At 49.2% G+C, this 23,410-nt stretch overlaps 1 protein-coding gene across 1 annotated transcript in view; it reads left to right on the top strand.

Annotated features, from left to right (window-relative positions):
- Window positions 1–9,469: 9,469 nt before the first annotated feature.
- The window catches only part of ddx20 (DEAD (Asp-Glu-Ala-Asp) box polypeptide 20), a 41,104-nt gene continuing 27,163 nt past the window's right edge, over window positions 9,470–23,410 (top strand). Inside the window, exons 1-4 of the mRNA XM_072563890.1 lie at window positions 9,470–9,767; window positions 18,159–18,253; window positions 19,817–19,985; window positions 22,454–22,568. Of these exons, the coding sequence (XP_072419991.1) occupies window positions 9,566–9,767; window positions 18,159–18,253; window positions 19,817–19,985; window positions 22,454–22,568 (581 nt within the window). The 5' untranslated portion in view covers window positions 9,470–9,565. The remainder of the gene's footprint in view (window positions 9,768–18,158; window positions 18,254–19,816; window positions 19,986–22,453; window positions 22,569–23,410) is intronic.

Below are 23,410 nucleotides of genomic sequence, written 5' to 3'. Positions count from 1 at the left end.
ATTTTTCCCTTAATCAACATGTTCAAAGATCTGATTCTACAGTTCTTGAGCAGCTGGGATGTGAACCCAGGCCTCTCAGTCCACAGGTAGGGACACTGCCATGAAGTCATAGGAGCCCACCTCAGTCTGCTTTGTAGGTGATGAGTTCTAGCTAGACAGGCCATCATCCATTAGCAAAGGAACTCATGCTCAACAAGTTTTGAGGGAGATTAATTAGTGATTCCCTCAGTGCCTTGTAGGCGTGATTAAGTTAAGTGTAACTATAGAGAAGAGATACAAGGAGACGATATTTTTGGTGTTGTATTTCCATGTTTGGATGGAGCGAAGCTTGCAGGGATTCCCCTCCCTTGTCCTTCCAGATGGTAGAGGTCATAGAAACATAGAAAATAAGGGCCAGAGTTTTCTTTTTATTCTTCCAGGGGATGAGGGTGTCACTGGCTCGGCCAGAATTTATTGCCCGTCCTCAATTGCCCAAAGGGCAGTTTGAGTCAACCACATTACTATTGGTTTAGAGTCACATGTAGGCCAGACCAGGTAAGGATAGCACTTTTCTTCCCTAAAGGATATTAATGAACCAGGTGGGTTTTTACACCAATGAATTCATGGTCATTGTTAGACTCCTAATTCCACATATTCATGGAATGCAAATTTCCCTCTCTGCGATGGCAGGATTTGAACCTAGGCCTCCAGAACATTACCTGGATCTCTGGATTAACAATCTGGCAACAATACCACTGGGCCATTGCCTCCCCTGTAGGCCATTTGGCCCTTTGAATCTACTCTACCATTCAGTATGGTCCCGGCTGGTCATCTAGCTCAGCTCTCTGTTCCTGCTTTCTCCCCATACCTTTTTGATCCTAAGAGCTACATGTAACTTCTTCTTGAAAACATTCAATGCTTCAGCTGCAACCGCCTTCGGTGGCAGAGAATTCCACAGGCTCCCCATTCTCTGGGTGAAGACATTTCTCCACCTCTCACTCTTAAATGGCTCACCCCATGTCCTGAGACTATGATCATCAGGTTCTGGATTGTGGGGTTGGAAAGTGCAGGTGGAATAGCCTGAGCAAGAGAGGGCATCTCTGGGAGCTTGCTGTACTCGAGTATCTGTTCCAGTGTTCCCTGTGCAGTCACTATTATTAGAGTAAAGGCGATTATCACATTACTCCACAGTTAGCGAAGATTGTATTTTGGTAATGTTACTGAATTAGACAATCCAAAGAGCAAAATTAATCATTTATTTAGGGATAAAGGTGTAAACCGCTGAAAATAAGCAGCAGGATTGCCAGCATTCGTGGAGAAAGTAACCAAGTTAGTGGTTCAAATTGATGATGAAGTTTGATCAGTATCCAGTTTGAACGTGAGTTTAAATCACATCATATCACAACAGTAAGACTCTGAGAAATACTGAGGATTAGAGAGACCTTGGTTTGCACATACACCAACCCATTAAGGTATCAGGACATGTGGATAAAGTGGTTAAGAAGGCATAAGGGGGTCTTGTATTTATTAGCTGTGGCATAGAGTTCAAAAGCAGGGAGGCTATGTATAAAATGTTGGTTAGGCCACACTTAGAGTACTGTGTACAGAGAATACTGCAACCCCTAACTCCCCAAAGCCTGTCCACCATCAACAAGGCACATTTCAGGAGGGTGATGGAATACTTCCCACTTGCCTGGATGGGTGCAGCTCCAGCAACATTCAAGAAGCTTGACATCATCCAGGACAAAGCAACCCCTGTTTAATTGACACCACTTCCACAAGTATCCACTTCCGCCATCACCGACACTCAGTCACAGCAGAGTGTACTATCTACAAGATACACTGCAAAAACCTTAGACAGTTCCTTCGACTGCATCTTCCAAACCCATGACCACTTCCATCTAAAGGACAAGGGCAGCAGATACATGGGAACACCACCCCCTGCAATTTCACCACCAAGCCACTCACCATACTGACTTGGAAATACATCACTGTCGCTGGGTCAAAATCCTGGAACTCTCTCCCAAATGGCTTGGTGGATCTCCATGTGGACTGCAGTGGTTCAAGAAGACAACTCACCACCTCATTCACAAATAGGGTTGGGTAATAAATTCTGAACCAACCAGTGATGCCCACGTTCCACAATTGAATAGAAAATTGTTCTGCAATCCCCGTTATAGGAGGGAAGTGATAGCATTGGATAGGGTACAGAGGAGATTTGCCAGGGTTTTGTCTGGACCGGAGAGTTTCTGTTATGGAGGGTGATTGAACAGATTGGGTTGTTTATCTTAGAACAGAGGAGATTGAAAAGAGCCGTGATTGTGATGTATAAAATTCTGAAACATAGCTTTAAGGTAGGGGGAGGAGGGTTGAGAGGAGATGTGAGGAAAACGTTTTCACCCAGAGGGTGGTGAGAATCTGGAACTCACTGCCTGTAAGGGTGGGAGAGCCCAAAACTGTCATCACATTGAAAAAATATTTAGGTGTGCACTTGTGATGGCAAGACAATCAAGGCTATGGACCAAGGGTTGGAAAATGGGATTAGAGTAGTTAGGGGCTTGTGTTTGACTGGTTTGGGCAAGATGAGCCAAAGGGTCTTTTCCTGTGTTGATAATCTCTATGACTCCATGACCTGAGTGGACATATCTTTGCCCTAACTATCTCTTGCTCCTAATATACTGTAAAATTCTCGCATTACAACAGTGACTACACCTCATCTGTATTTCAGTGGCTCAGAAATCATTTGGAATATTCAATGTTCCTGAAAGGTACTGATTTAACGATAATTTGTTCTTAACTTTCTCGGTTTTTAAGGGTTAAATATTTTGCTCACTCAATACATGAGTGAGGTCTGCCCTCAAGGATTGGACTGCATTAACCTACATTTCTGTTTACATTGTGACATACATACATTTTAAAGAAAAGCACTCCGAAACTGATTGTGCATGAGTTGAAAAGCAATTTCAGAATTCCAGTGAGAGGTTTTGCTGTCCTTTACATCTACTTTTTTGACATTTATTATGATGTGCTTTCTCTCCTGGTTGCCTTTTTTGCTTGTTATAGTGGGACTGAAGTGGTTGGGCTGAAATACTGTTCAGCAATCCTGTGTGAAGAGTGTGCATCCATGTGTAAGGCTTTCCTCAACCTCAGAATTAACCCAGAAATTAAAGATTAAACACCTGGAAACAAGGTAAAAACAATGACTGCAGATGCTGAAAACCAAATACTGGATTAGTGTTGCTGGAAGAGCACAGCAGTTCAGGCAGCATCCAACGAGCAGCGAAATCGACGTTTCGGGCAAAAGCCCTTCATTAGGAATAAAGGCAGTGAGCAATCCATGAGTGAAATACAGTGGCACTTTTTTGTTTCAATTTCCTTTGAACACTTCTGTTTAATAGCTTTAAAAATCATACAGTAGAGTCATTGTGTTGTACAATGTAAACAAGGCTCTTTGGCCCATTGTCTGTACTGGCTCTGATAAAGAACCACCCAGGTAGTTCCACCTTCCTGCTCTTTACTCCAATAACTTTCCAGATATTGATTTTCCATCATGAAGGGCCTAGATAGAGATCTATAGCACAGAAAAAAGCCCTTCGGCTGATCAAGTGTGCACCAGTCAGAAACAACCCCCTAACTGTTCTAATCCCATTTCCCAGCACATAGGTATATCCTAAGTGCACATTCAAATACTTCTTCAATGTGATATATTTCTGCCTCTACCTCCCTTACAGACAGTGAGTTCTACCACCCTTTGGATGAAAAGGTTTTTCTTCAGATCTCCTCTAAACCTTCCTTCCCTTACCTTCAATCTAGACCCCTACACCCCCACAGTCATCAAGGGGAAATGTTTATTCCCATCTACTCTAACTTTGCCCCTCATAACCTTGTACTTCTCAATCACGATCCCCCTGAGTCTCCTGTGCTCGAAGGACAACAATCCAATCTCTCTTCATCACTGAAACTCACCAGCCCAGACAACATCCTGGTAAATCTCCTCTGCAGGACGAAAGTGAGGATTGCAGATGTGGAGATTAGAGTCAAAAGTGTGGTGCTGGAAAAGCACAGCAGGTCAGGCAGCATCCGAGGAATGGGAAAATTGACGTTTCAGGCAAAAGCCCTTCATCAGGTGAAACGTCGATTTTCCTGCTTCTTGGATGCTGCCTGACCTGCTGTGCTTTTCCAGCACAAATCTTTGCACCCTCTCCAGTGCAGTCACATCCTCCGATAATATGAATTCCTGAACTGCAGACATTACTGGAATACTTTATATAGTTTCAGCGTAACTTGTTCTTAGACCCTATGCCTTGACTACTAAAGGCAAGTATCCCATCTGCCATCTTAACCACATCACAACATTGGCCATTAACATAGAAATATAGAGATTAGGAGCAGGAGTAGGCCATTCAGCCCTTTGAAACTGCTCCACCATTCAATATGATCAAGTCTGGTGCTATATCTCAATGCTATATTCCTGCTTACTCTCTGTACACTTTGATGCCTTTAATATCTGAAAATGTATCAATCTCTGTCAAGGTTATCGAAGTTGGAAACAATAAATATGTCAAGGGGTACAGGATGGATCATTGTCATGTCTTTCCCAGCCTCACAATATCCAAAAGTGTCTTCCTGCTTGTATAAATGAAGTCATAGCTTCAGTGAATAGAAACAAAGCAGCTAACATCTGCATGACAAGCTCCTCCCGTGGTCCAGTGGGCTGAACTCTTACCACTGACTTGGGAGATTGTGAATTTAAGCCTCATTCCAGTGGGTTCAGCCTGTAATCCAGGCCGACCCTTTACCACACAGCCCAAGTGGGGTCGCTGACAGAGAGATGTGTGAGCTAATTTATATAATGTCATTCCAATCTCGGGAAACCTGTTACAGATTTTACTGTCAACAACAGCAATATATTGACCTCAGCGTGATATATATACCACAGTGTGGTATATTGACCTGGACATTGTGGAAACTTCCAAACTGCTCCTTAGAACAGCAACCATCAGATTGGGGAAGCAATGACACAGTGGTGTTATCGCTAGACTATTAATCCAGAAACTCAGCTAGTGTCTGGGGATCTGAGTTCAAATCCTGGCACGGCAGGTGGTGGAATTTGAATTCAATAATGAATCTGGAATTCAGGGTCCAATGACGACACTGAAACTAGTGTCAGGAAAAATTCATCTGGGTCACTTTAGGGCGGGAAGCTGCTTTCCTTACCTGGTCTGGCCTACATGTGACTCCAGACCCCCAGCAATGTGGTTGACTCTTAACTGCCCTCTGGGCAATTAGGGATGGGCAATAAATGCTGGCCCAGCCAGTGGCACCCTCATCCCATGAATGAATATTAAAAAAAGGATCTTTGACATCTACATCAGTGTCATCGGTAAATAGCTTGCCTGAGAGGCAGCAGCTTCACACTAATGCATAGCCTCACACCTTTGCTCTCCATATTAGGAGTGGAGTTTGTAACATTTCCAAGGTGACATTTGAAACTCATGCAGCTACTGATAGCATCACCACTGTGTGAAAGTTTTACTGACCTGATCCTGAAAACACAAAAGCGTACATGTGAGATTAGAACTACTCCATCCGATAGCAAAGATGATCCCTTCCATGCACATGATGCAGCATTTACAAAATAAATCCCTGCCACTGAATTTAAATGATTAAAATGCCAACATACTACCACTCATAAATTGGACCAAATCATATTGTATCATACAAAAGCTGTTTTGTAATGAATTGCTTGTCAAATAAGATTGTTATTGATTGCACTGTTTACATAATAACAGCCAAGTTTTCAGTTTATTGATGGATTCTTTATTTAGAGATGAAGTTATGTGAACCAGAAAATTGTACAATAAATCACCCTATTCATGGCCTGATGAATATTGTGGCATCTCAGAGGCTCCCCATTATTGTACTCAGCACCTCTGATTGACCTAAAGCCTATCCTGTAATTCATGTTAAGTTCAAGCACGTGAGAGTTTTGGACAGGATAAACTACCCGGGCATTCTAATGATCTGTAAAGTGTTGTGCTGTGTACCATTTTGATGTTTGAAAACTCTGCTTCTACAAAAAGCACCTTGTTTAGAAAGAGACAACTTACATTTCAATAGCGCCTTTTGATGTCCCAGAACACTTTGTAGCCATTTAAAAACTTTCACAGGGTGGTTAGTGTTCAATGAAGGCGTGACAGAAACAGCACCGTCTATATCTAAAACTGATGTGTCAATTTACCACACAGAACTAGATACATGGTAAAATTTCTACAGTGTAGGTAGAGGCCATTCAGTCTGCACTGACCCTCTGAAGAGCATCTCACCCACCCCTGCAACCTTGCATTTCCCTTGGCTAATCCACCCAACCTGCACATCTTTGGACTGTGGGAGGAAACCAGAGCACCCAGAGGAAACTCACGCAGACATGGGGAGAATGTGCAAACTCCACACAGACAGTCAGCCAAGGCTGGAATTGAACCTGGTACCCTGGTGCTATGAGGCAGTAGTGTTAGCCACTGTGCCACCCTACACAGCAAATAGAGGAAGAGATAGTTGGTAAATCTAAACAGGGGGGCAGTGAGGTCTGCAGGTGCTGGAGATCAGAGTTGAGAGTGTGTTGTCCGAAACATCGATTTTCCTGCTCCTTGGATGCTGCTTGACCTGCTGTGCTGTTCCAGCAACACGTTTTCAAGGTAAATCTAAACAGTCCCACAACCAACGGGTCAGATCTAAGCTCTGCAGTCCTATCACATTCAGTTATAAATGCTGGTAGTCAATTAAATAAAGAACTCATTGGAAAATGAGGCTTCTCAAATATCTCTATCCTTAATGTTGGGGGAGAACAGCAGATCAGTACAAACGATGAGGATGAAGCATCTGCATACATTTTCAGCCAGAAGTGCCAAGTGGATAATCCATCCTGGCCTCTATTTGAGGTCCAGAAGCATCTCAGATGTCAATCTTCAACCAATTTGATTCACTCCTTGTAATATTAAGAACCAGCTGAAGGCTCTGTAAACTGCAAAGGCGATAGACCTTCACAACATTCCAGTAAAAATAAAATTGCACTGTTTGTGTAGCTAAGTGTCTCCAGTACAATTACACATCCACCCAACAATATGGACAATTGACCAAGACTGTAAGATTTGGCAGCAGAAATAGGTCATTCAGCCCATTGAGATCATCGTTGACCTGATAATCCTCAATTCCATTTACTTGCTCATTTGCTATAACCCTTGATTCCCTTCCTGATTAAAAATCTATTTATCTCTGCCTTGAATATGTTTAGTAATCCAGCCTTGACAGCATTCAGTGGTCAAGATCAGTGGCTTGCAGGATAACAGGGGGGCAATTACAATCCTTCCAACAAATTTAGCTCAATGTAACATGCCGCCATGATTTTCACCCCAATTTCTTGGCCAAGATTTGAGTTTCATAGAATCCTTACAGTGTGGAAGCAGGTTGAGTGATGACCTTATATAGGGACATGGATAGGTTGAATAGCCAAGATCATCTTCCTAGGATACGGGAGTTCAAAACTAGAGGGCATAGAATTAAGATAAGATGGGAAAGATTTAAAAAGACTCTGATGGGTAACTTTTTCACGCAGAGGGTGGTGTGTGTATGGAATGAGCTGCCAAAGGAAGTGGTGAAGGCTGGTACAATTACAACATTCAAAATGTATCTGGATGGTTATAAGAATAGGAAAGGTTTAGAGGGATATGGGCCAAATGCTGGCAAATGGGGCTAGGTCAGATTGGGTTGTCAGTTGGTGCAGACCTGTTAGACTGAAGGGTCTGTTTCCATGCTGTATGACTCTGTGATTTGCTAAGTATTGTACTTATTGTAATTAATTACAGCCTGAGAACTGATCTCTGTGGCACTCCGCTAGTTACAGGTTGCCAAGCTGAAAATCTCAACTTTCTATTTTCTATTCGTTAACCAACCCTCTGCCCACAGTAGTCAGGATGTGGAGGTGCTGGTGTTGGATTGGGGTGGATAAAGAATTCATATGACACCAGGTTATCATCCAACATTTGGGGAGTGGGGGAAGAGGTAAGGGAGGAGTGAGGGTGGTGGTGGAGAGTGATGGGGAAGAGAGAGGGTGAGAATGAAGCGACTGGGGGGGGGCGTGGTTTAGATGGGGAAATTATTTTCACGAATTTAAGAGGATTGAGAAAGGGGAGATGCGAGTGGGGGGAGGTTCAGTTTGTTTTTGAACTTATTGAAGTACTTCAGTCTGTGTTGTGAAGGTGTTCCTTCAGTGCTTTTAGGGTCATGAGTTGTTTGAACACTGATTGAAATCTGCTATGTGTTGGGAAGGGCTTATGTGATCTGCTATGTGATTCCTGAAGAAGGTCTCATGCCCCCGAAACGTCGATTCTCCTGCTCCTCGGATGCTGCCTGACCTGCTGCGCTTTTCCAGCAACACATTTTGAAGCTCTGACCTCCAGCATCTGCAGTCCTCACTTTCTCCGATGTGTTGGGAAGGTGTGACTGTGGAGAACTTCCCATGTACCACTGGCCTTGTTGTGAAGTTGGACTACAACCACAGCTTCCCTCTATAGGAGCTTCAAGCAGCCTCACATGTGGCACTTTATGGAGTGTCTTCCATCAGGAGGGGCCCAAACCAGGGGGTGTAGCACTAAGGGGGTGGAGCAACAGCCAAGGGGTGGGGCCAGTATCCATGAGCGGGGCCTGTATCCAAGGGGCGTGGAATATATCCAGGTCGTGGGGTGGGGCCTACAACAGGGGCTGCACCAAAGGGGCGGGGCCCGTCTCCAGGGGGCGTGTCTTGATTCCCCACCCTGTCTCCACGGGCGGGGTTTGCTTCTGGGGGCGGGGCCAGTCTCCAGGAGGTGTGTCATGACCCCCCGCGGGGCGGGAGCAGTCTGCAGGGGGCTTGTGTCCACGGGGCGTGTCTTGGCCCCCCCTGGGGGCGGGGCCTGTCTCCAGTGGGTCCGTCTCTGGCCCACAGTAGGTGGGATCTGTGTCCATGGGACGTGTCATGCTCGCCTAGGGGCGGAGACTATATCCAGGAGGCGTGTCTTGCCCGTCTGGGGGCGGAGACTGTATCCAGGAGGCGTGTCTTGCCCGTCTGGAGGCGGAGCCTGTCTTCAGGAGGCGTGTCTTGCCCGTCTGGGGGCGGAGCCTGTCTCCAGGAGGCGTGTCTTGCCCGTCTGGGGGCGGAGCCTGTCTCCAAGAGGCGTGTCTTGCCCGTCTGGGGGCGGAGCCTGTCTTCAGGAGGCGTGTCTTGCCCGTCTGGGGGCGGAGCCTGTCTCCAGGAGGCGTGTCTTGCCCGTCTGGGGGCGGAGCCTGTCTCCAGGAGGCGTGTCTTGCCCGTCTGGGGGCGGAGCCTGTCTCCAGGAGGCGTGTCTTGCCCGTCTGGGGGCGGAGCCTGTCTCCAGGAGGCGTGTCTTGCCCGTCTGGAGGCGGAGCCTGTCTCCAGGAGGCGTGTCTTGCCCGTCTGGGGGCGGAGCCTGTCTCCAGGAGGCGTGTCTTGCCCGTCTGGGGGCGGATCTCTCTCTCCTCCCGGTTCCGGGCCCAAAGCCGGGACCTTGCCTGACACTCTGACGGCAGGAGGATGGCGCTCACAGGCCGCCGCACGGCGCACAGCATCGACCGGCGGCCCCGGACCGGGGATGTGCTGCTGGCCCCGGGCGAGCAAGTGGATTTTGCCGCTTTGTTGCTGACGCAGCCCGTTCTGGAGGGACTGAGGGAGGCCGGCTTCGAGAGGCCTTCTCCCATCCAACTGAAGGCCATCCCGCTCGGACGGTGTGGGCTCGGTGAGGGACAGGGGACGGGGGGGTGAGGAGGGATGGGGGATGATGGGTGGGTCAAGGTGAGGGGGAGGGGTGGGGGGTGATGGGGGAGTGTGAGAGGCGGTGGAGGGGATGGGGGGATGGGGAAAGGGGGGAGGACTGGGGGGGAAGGGGTGAGGGTGAAGGGTGAGGGGGAGGGGGAGGGGTGGAAGGTGAGGGCTGGGGGGGAGGGGTGGAAGGTGAGGGCTGGGGGGGGGAGGGGTGGAAGGTGAGGGCTGGGGGGGGGAGGGGTGGAAGGTGAGGGCTGGGGGGGGGGAGGGGTGGGGGGTGGAAGGTGAGGGCTGGGGGGGGGAAGGGGTGAGGGGTGGAAGGTGAGGAATGGGGGGGGAAGGGGTGAGGGGTGGAAGGTGAGGGCTGGGGGGGGAAGGGGTGAGGGGTGGAAGGTGAGGGCTGGGGGGGGAAGGGGTGAGGGGTGGAAGGTGAGGGCTGGGGGGGGGAAGGGGTGAGGGGTGGAAGGTGAGGGCTGGGGGGGGAAGGGGTGAGGGGGGGAAGGGGTGAGGGCTGGGGGGGGAAGGGGTGAGGGGGGGAAGGGGTGAGGGGTGGAAGGTGAGGGCTGGGGGGGGAAGGGCTTGGGGGGGAAGGGGTGAGGGCTGGGGGGGGGAAGGGGTGAGGGGTGGAAGGTGAGGGCTGGGGGGGAAGGGGTGAGGGGTGGAAGGTGAGGGCTGGGGGGGGAAGGGGTGGAAGGTGAGGGCTGGGGGGGGAAGGGGTGAGGGGTGGAAGGTGAGGGCTGGGGGGGGGAGGGGTGGAAGGTGAGGGCTGGGGGGGGGAGGGGTGGAAGGTGAGGGCTGGGGGGGGAGGGGTGGAAGGTGAGGGCTGGGGGGGGGAGGGGTGGAAGGTGAGGGGTGGAAGTGGGGGGGCTGGGGGGGGTGAGGGGTGGAAGTGGGGGGGCTGGGGGGGGTGAGGGGTGGAAGTGGGGGGCTGGGGGGGGTGAGGGGTGGAAGGTGGGGGGCTGGGGGGGGTGAGGGGTGGAAGGTGAGGGCTGGGGGGGGAAGGGGTGAGGGGTGGAAGGTGAGGGCTGGGGGTGGAAGGTGAGGGCTGGGGGGGGAAGGGGTGAGGGGTGGAAGGTGAGGGCTGGGGGGAAGGGGTGAGGGGTGGAAGGTGAGGGCTGTGGGGGGGGAAGGGGTGAGGGGTGGAAGGTGAGGGCTGGGGGGGGAAGGGGTGAGGGGTGGAAGGTGAGGGCTGGGGGGGGGAGGGCTGGGGGGGGAAGGGCTGGGGGGGGAAGGGGTGAGGGCTGGGGGCGGGAAGGGGTGAGGGCTGGGGGGGGAAGGGGTGAGGGCTGGGGGCGGGAAGGGGTGAGGGCTGGGGGGGAAGGGGTGAGGGCTGGGGGCGGGAAGGGGTGAGGGCTGGGGGGGGAAGGGGTGAGGGGTGGAAGGTGAGGGCTGGGGGGGGAAGGGGTGAGGGGTGGAAGGTGAGGGCTGGGGGGGGAAGGGGTGAGGGGTGGAAGGTGAGGGCTGGGGGGGGAAGGGGTGAGGGGTGGAAGGTGAGGGCTGGGGGGGGAAGGGGTGAGGGGTGGAAGGTGAGGGCTGGGGGGGGAAGGGGTGAGGGGTGGAAGGTGAGGGCTGGGGGGGGAAGGGGTGAGGGGTGGAAGGTGAGGGCTGGGGGGGGAAGGGGTGAGGGGTGGAAGGTGAGGGCTGGGGGGGGAAGGGGTGAGGGGTGGAAGGTGAGGGCTGGGGGGGGAAGGGGTGAGGGGTGGAAGGTGAGGGCTGGGGGGGGAAGGGGTGAGGGGTGGAAGGTGAGGGCTGGGGGGGGAAGGGGTGAGGGGTGGAAGGTGAGGGCTGGGGGGGGAAGGGGTGAGGGGTGGAAGGTGAGGGCTGGGGGGGGAAGGGGTGAGGGGTGGAAGGTGAGGGCTGGGGAGGGAAGGGGTGAGGGGTGGAAGGTGAGGGCTGGGGGGGGAAGGGGTGAGGGGTGGAAGGTGAGGGCTGGGGGGGGAAGGGGTGAGGGGTGGAAGGTGAGGGCTGGGGGGGAAGGGGTGAGGGGTGGGGTGGGGGAGGGTTGGGGGGAGGGGTGGGGTGGGGGAGGGTTGGGGGGAGGGGTGGGGTGGGGGAGGGTTGGGGGGAGCGGTGGGGGGAAGGGGTGGGGGAGGGTTGGGGGTAGGGGTGGGGGGGGTGAGGTGAGGGTGGGGTAGGGTTGGGGGTAGGGGTGGGGGGGATGAGGTGAGGGTGGGGGAAGAGTGGTGTGAGGGTGGGGAGTGGAAGGAGTTTGGGGGTGGGCTGGTGGGAAGTGTTGGGGTGGATGAAGGTGAGGGAGTGGGGGAGTAAGGAAGTGGATGTGTAAGGGTGAGGGAGAGTGAGGGGGTGGGTGAAGGAGGGAGAGTGTTTGGGAGAAGGAAGGGAGAGTGAGGGTGACGAGGAAGGTTGAGGGGAGGGGGTGGGAGGGTGATTGGGCTGGGAGGGTGGGGGATGTTAGGGATGGAGAGCGAGGCTGGGGTGAGGGTTAGTGGGATTGGGGTTGGGATTGGGATTAGTGTGTGCGGCAGTAAGTGTTGACGTAGTTTGAGGGTAGGGAGGTGTAAATGGGGACAGTGAGGGAGAGAGTGGGGAAGAGGAGGAGAGGAATGAGAGGATGTGGATGAAGATGAGTGAGGGGACCATGGGGCCCTGGGGAGGAGAGGAGAGAGGGTGATAGAGTCAGTCCATGCCGACCTGATATCCCAACCAAATCTGGTCCCACCTGTCAGCACCCGGCCCATATCACTCCAAACCCTTCCTATTCATATACTCATCCAAATGTAAACATCTATAAGATCACCCCTCAGCCTCCAACGTTCCAGAGAAAACAGGGCATCCCTAGGGCATCAATGTGGACTTCAACAGTTTCCTCATTTCCCCTTCCCCCACCTCACCCTAGTTCTAAACTTCCAGCTCAGTAACTGTCCCTATAACTTGTCCAGACTTGTCCTACCTGCTTATCTTCTTTTCCACCTACCCACTCCACCCTCTCCTCCTTGACCTATCACCTTCATCCCCTCCCCCACTCATCCATTGTACTCTATGCTACTTTCTCCCCACCCCCACCCCCACCCCCACCCTCCTCGAGCTTATCTCTCCACGCTTCAGGCTCACTGCCTTTATTCCTGATGAAGGGCTTTTGCCCGAAACGTCGATTTCGAAGCTACTTGGATGCTGCCCGAACTGCTGTGCTCTTCCAGCACCACTAATCCAGAATCTGGTTTCCAGCATCTGCAGTCATTGTTTTTACCTCCAGGGAAAACAGCCCCAGCCTGTTCAACCTCTCCCTATAGTTCAAATCCTCCCACCCTGGCAACACCCTTGTAAATCTTTTCTGAACCCTTTCAAGTTTCAGAACATCTTTCTGATAGGAAGGAGACCAGAATTGCATGCAATATTCCAACAGTGGCCTAACCAATGTCCTGTACAGCCGCAACATGACCTCCCAACTCCTGTACTCAATACTCTGATCAATAAAGGAAAGTATACCAAACGCCGCCTTCACTATCCTATCTACCTATTTTCAAGGAGCTATGAACCTACACTCCAAGGTTTTTTTTATTTCAAAAATATACTTTATTCATAAAAAAGATTTGATGGTCTGTACATTTGATCATCATGCCATACATATGTCCACATTTCCAAACACAGATTCGTATTTATCAATGTCATTTACAATCCTGTGCATTTTTCAATCTTGTACATATATTTGGCTGAGGCATCAGCAGAGCCCAAAAAAACGTCCGCATGGGCCCCCTGTTCTTCTTTAGGCAGGCCGATCTTACACGGTGGTCTTTCCCCACCGCGCCTTGGCGGCAGCTGCCCCAAGCTTCAGTGCGTCCCTCAGCACGTAGTCTTGGACCTTGGAATGTGCCAGTCTGCAACACTCGGTCGGGGTCAACTCCTTCAGCTGGAAGATCAACAGGTTTCGGACCGCCCAGAGAGCGTCCTTCACCGAGTTGATGATCCTCCAGGCGCAGATAATGTTCGTCTCGGTGTGAGTCCCGGGGAACAGGCCGTAGAGCACGGAGTCCCGCGTCACGGCGCTGCTCGGGACGAACCTCGACAAGCACCACTGCATTCCTCTCCAGACTTCCTCTGCATAGGCACATTCCAGAAGGAGGTGTGTGACAGTCTCGTCCCCCCCGCAGCCACTTCGAGGGCAGCGTGCGGTGCGGCAGAGAGTCCGGGCGTGCATAAAGGATCTCACAGGCAGAGCCCTTCTCACCACCAGCCAAGCCACGTCTTGGTGCTTGTTGGAAAGTTCTGGCGATGAGGCATTCTGCCAAATGGCTTTGACAGTCTGCTCAGGGAACCGCTCGACAGGATCCGCCCTCTCCTTTTCCCGAAGGGTCTCAAGGACGCTACGTGCTGACCACTTCCTGATGGACTTGTGGTCAAAGGTGTTTTTCCTCATAAATTTCTCCACGAAGGACAGGTGATACGGAACGGTCCAACTACTCGGAGCGTTCCGTGGCAGCGAGGCCAGGCCCATCCTTCGCAACACCGGGGACAGGTAGAACCTCAGTACGTAGTGACATTTGGTGTTTGCGTACCGGGGATCCACGCACAGCTTGATGCAGCCACACACAAAGGTGGCCATCAGGGTGAGGGTGGCATTGGGCGTGTTTTTTCCCCCATTGCACCGGTCTTTGTACATAGAGTCTCTTCGGACCCGGTCCATCTTTGATCTCCAAATGAATTGGAAGATGGCCCGGGTGACTGCGGCGGCACAGGTCCTGGGGATAGGCCAGACCTGTGCCACATATAGCAATACTGAGAGTACCTCACACCTGATGACCAGGTTTTTTCCCGCGATGGAGAGCGACCGTTGCCCCCATCTGCCTAGTTTCTGTCTCATCTTCCTGATCCGCTCCTCCCAGGTCTTGGCGCACGCCCCAGCCCCCCCGAACCAAATACCCAGCACCTTCAGGTGGTCAGTCCTGACGTTGAAGGGGATAGAGGATTGGTTGGCCCAGTTCCCGAAGAGCATGGCCTCGCTCTTGCCTCGGTTTACCTTGGCCCCCGAGGCCCGTTCGAACTGGTCACAGATGCACATGAGTCTGTGCACGGACAGCGGATCCGAGCAGAAAACAGCGACGTCATCCATGTACAGGGAGGCCTTAACCTGCAGGCCCCCGCTGCCAGGAATAGTCACCCCTCTCAGGCTCGCATCCTTCCTGATGGATTCGGCAAATGGCTCTATGCAACACACAAACAAGGCGGGTGAGAGGGGGCATCCCTGCCTGACTCCAGATCTTACAGGGAAGCTATCTGATTCCCACCCATTGATTGAGACTGCACTGACAATGTTGGTGTAGAGCAGTCTGATCCAATTTCCGATTCCCTCCCCAAAGCCCATTTTGGAGAGGACATCCCTCATATATGTATGCGATATCCTGTCAAAGGCTTTCTCCTGGTCCAGGCTGATGAGGCAGGTGTCCACCCCCCTGTCCTGCACGTAGGCGATCGTATCCCTGAGGAGTGCGAGACTCTCAGAGATCTTCCTGCCCGGTACAGCACAGGTTTGGTCCGGGTGGATCACCGATCCCAGAGCAGACCTGACCCGGTTGGCGATGACCTTTGACAAGATTTTGTAGTCTGCATTTAACAGTGAGATCGGTCTCCAATTTCTAATTTCCTCCCTCTCCCCCTTCCGCTTGTGGACGAGGGTGATGATGCCTTTCCTCATGGATTCACTCAAGGTCTTTGTTCAGCAACACTCCCCAGAACCTTACCATTAAGTGTATACATCCTGCTAAGATTTGCTTTACCAAAATGCAGCACCTCACATTTATCTGAATTAAACTCCATCTGCCACTTCTCAGCCCATTGGCCCATCTGGTCAAGATCCTGTTGTAATCTGAGGTAACCTTTGCTATCCAATTTTGGTGGCATCTGCAAACTTACTAACTGTGCCTCTTATGCTCACATCCAAATCATTTATATAAATTACAAAAAGTAGAGGACCCAGCAGCGATCCTTGTGGCACTCCACTGGTCACAGGCCTCCAGTCTGAAAAACAACCCCGCACCACCACTCTCTGTCTTCTACCTTTGAGTCAGTTCTGTATCCAAATGACTAGTTCTCCCTGTATTCCGTGAGATCTAACCTTGCTAATCAGTCTCCCATGGGGAACATTGTCGAACGCTTTACTGAAGTCCATATAGATCACATGTACCACTCTGCCCTCATCAATCCTCTTTGTTACTTCCTCAAAAAACTCAATCAAGTTTATGAGACATGATTTCCCATGCACAAAGCCATGTTGACTATCCCTAATCAGTCCTTGCCTTTCCAAATACATGTACATCCTGTCCCTCAGGATTTCCTCCAACAACTTGCCCACCACCGAGGTCAGGCTCACTGGTCTATATTTCCCTGGCTTGTCCTTACCGCCCTTCTTAAACAGTAGCACCGCGTTAGCCAATCTCCAGTCTTCCGGCACCTCGCCTGTGACGATCGATGGTACAAATATCTCAGCAAGAGGCCCAGCAATCACTTCTCTAGATTCCTCCAGAGTTCTAGGATACATCTGATCAGGTCCTGGGGATTTATCCACTTTTATGCGTTTCAAGACATCCAGCACTTCCTCCTCAGTAATATGGACATTTTGCAAGATGTCACCATCTATTTCCCTACAGTCTTTATCTTCCATATCGTTTTCCACAGTAAATACTGATGCAAAATACTTATTTAGTATCTCCCCCATTTTCTGCGGTTCCATACAAAGGCTTGTTGGAGGGAGTGGGGTGGTAATAACCAGAAAGATGATTTAGTTGATTGGGATCGGGTTGTGGCAGGGAGGGTTGTACCGGAGTGTTTGGGGTTTAGATGGTGAAATTGTTTTCAGGAGTTTAAGAGGATTGAGAAAGGGGAGATGTGGAGTAGGGGGAGGTGCAGTTTGTTTTTGAACTTATTGAAGTACTTCAGTCTGTGAGTAGAAGTTTGTCCTTCAGTGTTTTTAGGGTCATGGGTTGTTTGAACACTGATTGAAATCTGCTATGTGTTGGGAAGGTATAACTTGGAAGAGAGCTTCTCATGTATCACCGGCCTTGTGAATCTGCTGGCTTTGGGAGGTATTTCTGGAGAAGCAGAGGGTGGTGCATGTATGGAATGAGCTGCTAGAGGAAGTGGTGGAGGAAACTAGTACAATTACAGCATTTAAAAGGCATCTGGATGGGTATGTGAATAGGAAGGGTTGAAAGTGATGTGGACTCTGATCAGACCACATTTGGTGTATTGTGTGCAGTTTTGGGTCCCAGATCTCAGGAAGGATATACTGGCCCTGGAGCAGGTTCAGAAGAGGTTCACGAGAATGATCCCAGGAATGTATAGCTTAATGTATGAGGAGCATTTGAGGACTCTGGGTCTATACTCAATAGAGGTTAGAAAGATGAGGGGAGGGGGGAAAATTTGATTGAAACATGTAGAATACTGAATGGCCTGGATGTTGGGAAGATGTTTCCATTGATAGGAGAGACAAGGACCTGAGAGCACAGCCTTTTAGAAAGGTGATAAGGAGAGACGTCTTCTGCCAGAGAGTGGGAAATGTATGGAATTCACTGCCACAGAAGGCTGTGGAGGCCAGGTCATCGAGAGTATTTAAGACAGAGATAGGTAGGTTCTTGATTGTCAACAGAGATCAAGGGTATGGGGAGATAATGGGAGAATGGAGTTGAGAAAACTTATCAACCATGACTGAATAGCAGAGTAGACTCGATGGGCTGAATGGCCTAGTTTCTGTTCCAATGTCTTATGGTCTTAAAATACTGGCAAACTGGGCTAGGTTAATTTAGGATATCTGGTCAGTGTGGACAAGTTGAACCAAAGGGTCTGTTTCTGTGCTGTACGTCTCTATGGCTCTATGTGATAACTGAGGTGTTTTTTTTAATATATCAGAATAGATATCTGTGCCCTTTAGTCTGATCACCATAAAATGTTCCAGTGTGATAACTGAAATATCGACACAAGAAACTTTGTTCAGTTTCTCAACATAAAACAGTGATTTAACGAAACTTGATGTGATTGGTTTTACCCTCATGGTCACTGCTAGATTTGAGTAAAATGCTCGTGTTATTGTCAGTTGCTCTCTGAAAGAAACATTGCAAGATAATTAATTTTCTCTCTTTCCAAATCTGTGTTTTTGAATGGGGCAATTAAGAGTGAAATGGTAGTGATTATTGGGCTGTCATTGCTGAGGGCGGTGGTGAGAGCTATTTAAAATAATCAAGGATATTGTACTGTGTGCAGCTAATTAGTTTGATTACAATACTTGATAGGCACTAGAATTCTGGACGGGCTTCATCATAGCATTAAGTATAACCAGGGCTGCTATCGGTCATATCTTAAGCTTGAAAATTCAGCATGTGGTTTTTTTCTTTACAAGATTATGTGTCTCTTTCAGATCTGATTGTGCAAGCGAAATCCGGAACTGGGAAAACGTGTGTGTTTGCTACAATTGCATTGGACTCCCTTATCCTAGAGAATCCAGCAATGCAGGTTAGCATTTGTGTGAAGTTTGCAGACGTTATTCTAAACTTTGCATATTGCCCATTTCTCGTGCAGTGTAAATGGTTGTTCCTTTGAAATTTGGAATTCTTTTGTCTGTCCTCATAGGAGCAAGACAAAAAGCTTTCGCAGCATGTCTCCTTTTTTCAGCGAGCATTTACTACTGAGCAATTACTCTGAACGATAGTTACGTTCACCTTGCACATTCTCGTCATAGAAACCTGCCCGGTTGTTGTGGAATCAGAAAAAGCATCAGGTTCACTGCAGTATTGTTCTAAGCATTCTGTGTGGTTTTGGCAGTTTCTGTTTGGGCTTTCAGACCCATGTTGAAAACTGGGCAGCAGATATTTCTCTGCGCCTCCCAGTTTTAAAAGCTTTGTACATGGGAAGCAGGTGTCATGGTTGGACACAGATTACCTCGGGCAGTGTTTGCTCACATCACTATTTACATGGAAAGAGAAGTTGAGATCTTGCATTTCCATAGCACCTTTCAAGTTTGGAACACATTTCAAGTGTTTTACAATCAATGGCTTAGTGGTTAGCATTGTTACCTTAACACCAAGGACCCGCGTTCGATTCCCATCTTGGGTGACTGCCTGTGTGGAGTTTGCACATTCTCCCCATGTCTGTGTGGGTTTCCTTTGGGTGCTCTAGTTTCCCCCACAATCCAAAGATGTGCAGGTTCGGTGAATTGGCCATGGTAAATTGCCCATAGTGTTCAGGGATGTGTGGGTAAGGTGCATTGGTCAGGGATAAATGTAGAGTAATAGGGGTAGGGGAATGGATCCAGGTGGGTTACTCTTTGGATGGTCAGTGTGGACTTGTTGGGCCAAATGACCTGTCCCTACACTGTAGGGACTGGACGGTTTGAATTATAAGAAGAGGCTGGATAGTCTTTTTTTTCCCCTGGAGAGTAGGAGGCTGAGGGGTGACCTTATTAAGGTTTATAAAATCATAAGGGGCATAGATAAAACGAATAGCTAAAATCCTTTTCCCAGGATAGGGGAACCCAAAACTAGAGGGTGTAGATTTAAGATGGGAGGGGAACAATTTAAAAGGGACCTGAGGGGCAACTTTTTCCCACAGAGGGTGGAGCGTGTCTGGAATGACCTGCCTGAGGAAGTGGTAGAAATGGGTACAATTACAATATTTAAAATACATTTGGACAGGTATGTGGATAGGAAAGGTTTGGAGGGACATAGGCCAAATGCAGGCAAATGGTACCTGTTCAGATTGGGAAACTGGTCAACAAGGATGGGTTGGGCTGAAGGGTCTCTTTCCTACATCTGTATGGCTCTATGACTCTATAACAGTGTGATGATTGGTTGAGGAATGAATATTGGCCAGAACAGCCAGGAGAGAGCACTTAATTTTCAGGGAAGTGTTCTTGGTTCTCTGTCACAGCCACATGTCTTTCCATCCCATTTTCTGCCTTCCCCAGCAATCCCAGCTACAGTTCGATTCCCTCGCTGCTGCTGTGGGTTTTTCTCCATTCATGAAATACCCTGCACTGTACCTTGTGTTGATGGCCCATTCCTTTCATATTGCTTGCAGGTTCTTGTTCTAGCACCTACCAGGGAAATTGCAGTCCAAATCCACTCTGTCATTACAGCAGTTGGCATTAAAATGGAGGGCCTGGATTGTCACGTCTTCATTGGAGGCACACCGCTGAACCTAGACAAAACCCGCCTGAAGAAATGCCATATCGCAGTTGGGTCTCCAGGTGAGGGAATTCTCGAACAGAACATCAGCAGGAGAGCTTCTCCAGTGCATTAGCTAATGGTATTGACTTTGAGCCACATAAGGAGACTGACCACTTGGTAACAGAGGTTTTCATGGGGCTTTGTAAAGGAAGGGGGTTAAGGTGGAGAATTGGAGAGTCCTGGTCCTCCGAAGCTGGGCCTGTGATCCCCTGTGCTGGTGCAGTGAAGATTGGGGATGCTGAAGAGGCAGAATTAGGGGTATGCAGTTATCTGGGAGGGTTTTGGGGCTGGTGGAAATCAGAGATAGGGAAGAGTGAAACCACAGGTGGACTTGAAGTATTAAAGTTTGTGAGGCAAGAGGCATCTTGTAATTCTGGCTGTACGTTTGCTCACTGAGCTGGAAGATTTGTTCTCAGACATTTTGTCACCATGCTAGGTACACATCATCAGTGAGCCTCGGTTGAGGCACTCGTGTTCTTTCCTGCTTTCTGTTTATGTGTGTTGGTCTGTTGTGATGGGTGATATAACTTCTGGTTCTTTTTCTGAGAGGTTGGTAAATGGAGTCCAAATCAATGTGTTTGTTAATGGAGTTCTGGTTTCAATGCCAGTTCAACTGGGACAATACATCTATTCCGGGGCAGGCTAAACAAAGACATACACAGGAATTTCTCGAGGCCTGGCATTCAAACAGGAACTCAATCAACAAACATTGATTTGGACCCCATTTACCAAACTCTTAGAAAAAGAACTGGAACTGATATCACTCATCACAACAGACCAAAACACACAAATAGCAAGTAGGACAGAACAGCAGCACTTCATCAGAGGCTCACTGATGATGTTACCTAGCATGGTGACGAAACATCTAAGAGCAAATCTTCTGACTCAGTGAGCAAACGTACAGCCAGAATTACAACCTCCGATCCAAATCCTCTCAAAAATTGTGTCTTGTGATACTCTTGAGGTTTTTGGTTTGAGGCTAAGAAATTGCAAACTATATTTGGAATAAATAATTTTGAAAACTTGTGATACTCTCTAGAGCAGTGTACTGGCTGGTAGGATGCAGGGACTTGTACGTTATTTTCTGCTCCCTGCTGAGAGAATCAGGGGAAGTGAAGCAGTTTTTGTGATCGTGAGCTGGAGTGGCTTAGAGCCAGTGAAGCACTTTTGAACCACTGTCATTGTTGTGCTGTCAGGAATCTGTAGAGAGCAATGTGATCGAGGGAAAAACATTGGCCAGGACTGTAGAGAACTGCCCTGCGGCTGTTTGGAGTAGCGCTGTGAGCTGCTCACCTGTGAGAAGCAATTGGACCTTTGTTTATCATGTCATGCAAAAGTTGGGACCTCCACAGTGCAGCACTCCTGCGGTACTGCTTTGGAATGTTAGCCTGAGTTGTGTTCTCAACTCTGAAATGGATCTTAACTCTCAATCTTCCCCAGATATGTGGTGACTGAGAGTTATTTGTAGGTCCTTAATCTTTTTAAAATTTACTCTTTTGTGGGATGTCAGCCTCACTGACAAGGGCACCGTTTGTTGGTCATCCTTAATTGCCCTTGAAACTGAGTAGCTGACTAGATCATGGCGGCTCAGTGGTTAGCACTGCTGCCTCACAGCGCCAGGGACCCAAGTTCAATTCCAGCCTCGGGCGACTGTCTGAGTGGAGTTTGTACATTCTCCCCGTGTCTGCGTGGGTTTCCTCCAGGTGCTCCACTTTCCTTCCATAATCCAAAGATGCGCAGGTTTGGTGAATTGGCCAGGCTAAATTGCCCATAGAGTTCAGGGATATGTAGGTTGGGTGCATTAGTTAGGGGCAAATGTAGAGTAATAGGGTAGGGGAATGGGTCTGGCTGGGTTACTCTTCGGAGGGTCGGTGTGCACTTGTTGGGCCTAATGGACTGTAGGGATTCTGTCTATCATTTTAGAGAGCAGTAAAAACCAAATCCATTGCTGTGGGTCTGGGGTTACATTGAGGACAGATGAGGAAGGATGATGGATTTCTATCCTTAAAGGGCATTGATGAACTAGATGGGTTTTTAGGACCAGTGACAGGGATTGCACAGTTGCCATTAGACTAGCATTTTTGTCTAATTTTTAAAAAATTGAATGAAAATTTCCCCTTTGCTGTGGTAGAGTTGGAACCCATACCCCCAGACCTGGGGTCTGGATTATTAGGCTAGTGAATCTGCAATAATCTGGACAAATTGACATGCTGTAGAGTTTGAGAAGGGGAACAGACAGTTTTAACCCCTCATATCTGTTCTGCCAATCAGTGAGATTGTGACCCATCTCCATTTACTCACCCCATGGCTCCATAACCCAGAAGTACTCTTAATTGTAAAAATCTTAGCAACCTTGCTTAAGTGGTGCATAGGGTGAGCCTCTGCTTTATGTGGAACTGTTTTGGAAGAATCTTTTGCCTAATCATGCCTGCCACAGTTTAATAGCAATCACTATATTTATTGAAGCTAAAGATTTCCCTCAATGCAGGTCGTATTAAACAGCTGATTGAGATTGGCTTTCTCCCAACGGCCAGCATCCGCTTGTTTGTCCTGGATGAAGCAGATAAGTTGCTGGAAGAGGGCAGTTTCCAGGAGCAGATCAAGTAAGTGAGCAATTCCAAATTGTGATATTCAAAATATTTCTCTTAAAGCTGTGTAAGTTGTTGAAGGGCCAGAGTAGTTTATTTGATACAGCCAACTATTATAAAATGTTGTCATTTCACTTTTGTAAAGCCACCTAGTGGTGTCACAGTACCCAGAGCAAGTATTTCGATGCTGGGGCCCATCCCTCAGTGAAATGGAGCGGTCCCCTGATGTTAAAAAAGGCCCCTTTGAGCCCTGAATGTTTTTTTTTTGGAACGTGCATCTATATCAAAGAATGAAAGGGAATTTCCACACATGAATGCAGACAGTGTGGGGTGGGGACAAAACACTTTAAGCTAGGTTTAATCCCCTTTCACAGGGAACCAAGTCACTTTGTTGGAGGCCCAAATAAAAATGGAAAACGTTGGAGGCACTTGGGAGGTTAGGCAGTGTCTGTGGAAAAGGAAGCACAAAACAGGAATGAATGTTTCATATTTGATGCCAGTTCAGTGACCTGAAATTGTTTCTCTTTCCATCCAATGCCACATCGCCCCCCCCCCCCCCCAGCACTCCCTACACATGCACATGCATGCACGCAAACCTGCACACCCTCCACTGTCTTATCTGTCCCCGATGTCTCGTCCAGGTAGCCATAGTGATTTTGGGGTCTGACTCAGGTCCATTTGAACCCCATCTGTCTGGACGTACTGAGGTGGCAGATATACCGGAGTAAACCGTTCAATTCAATTGAAGTCGCAGGTAGACAGGGTGGTGAAGAAGGGGGTTTGATATGCTTGTCTTTAAAAAAGAAAAAGTAGGCGGCACGGTGGAACAGTGGTTAGCACTGCTGCCTCAACACCAG

This window comes from Chiloscyllium punctatum, chromosome 45 (genome assembly GCF_047496795.1).
Source record: "Chiloscyllium punctatum isolate Juve2018m chromosome 45, sChiPun1.3, whole genome shotgun sequence".
Taxonomy (NCBI): Eukaryota; Metazoa; Chordata; class Chondrichthyes; order Orectolobiformes; family Hemiscylliidae; genus Chiloscyllium; species Chiloscyllium punctatum.
The sequence above is the reverse complement of the archived record's forward strand: the minus strand, read 5'-3'. Positions and strand labels throughout refer to the sequence as shown.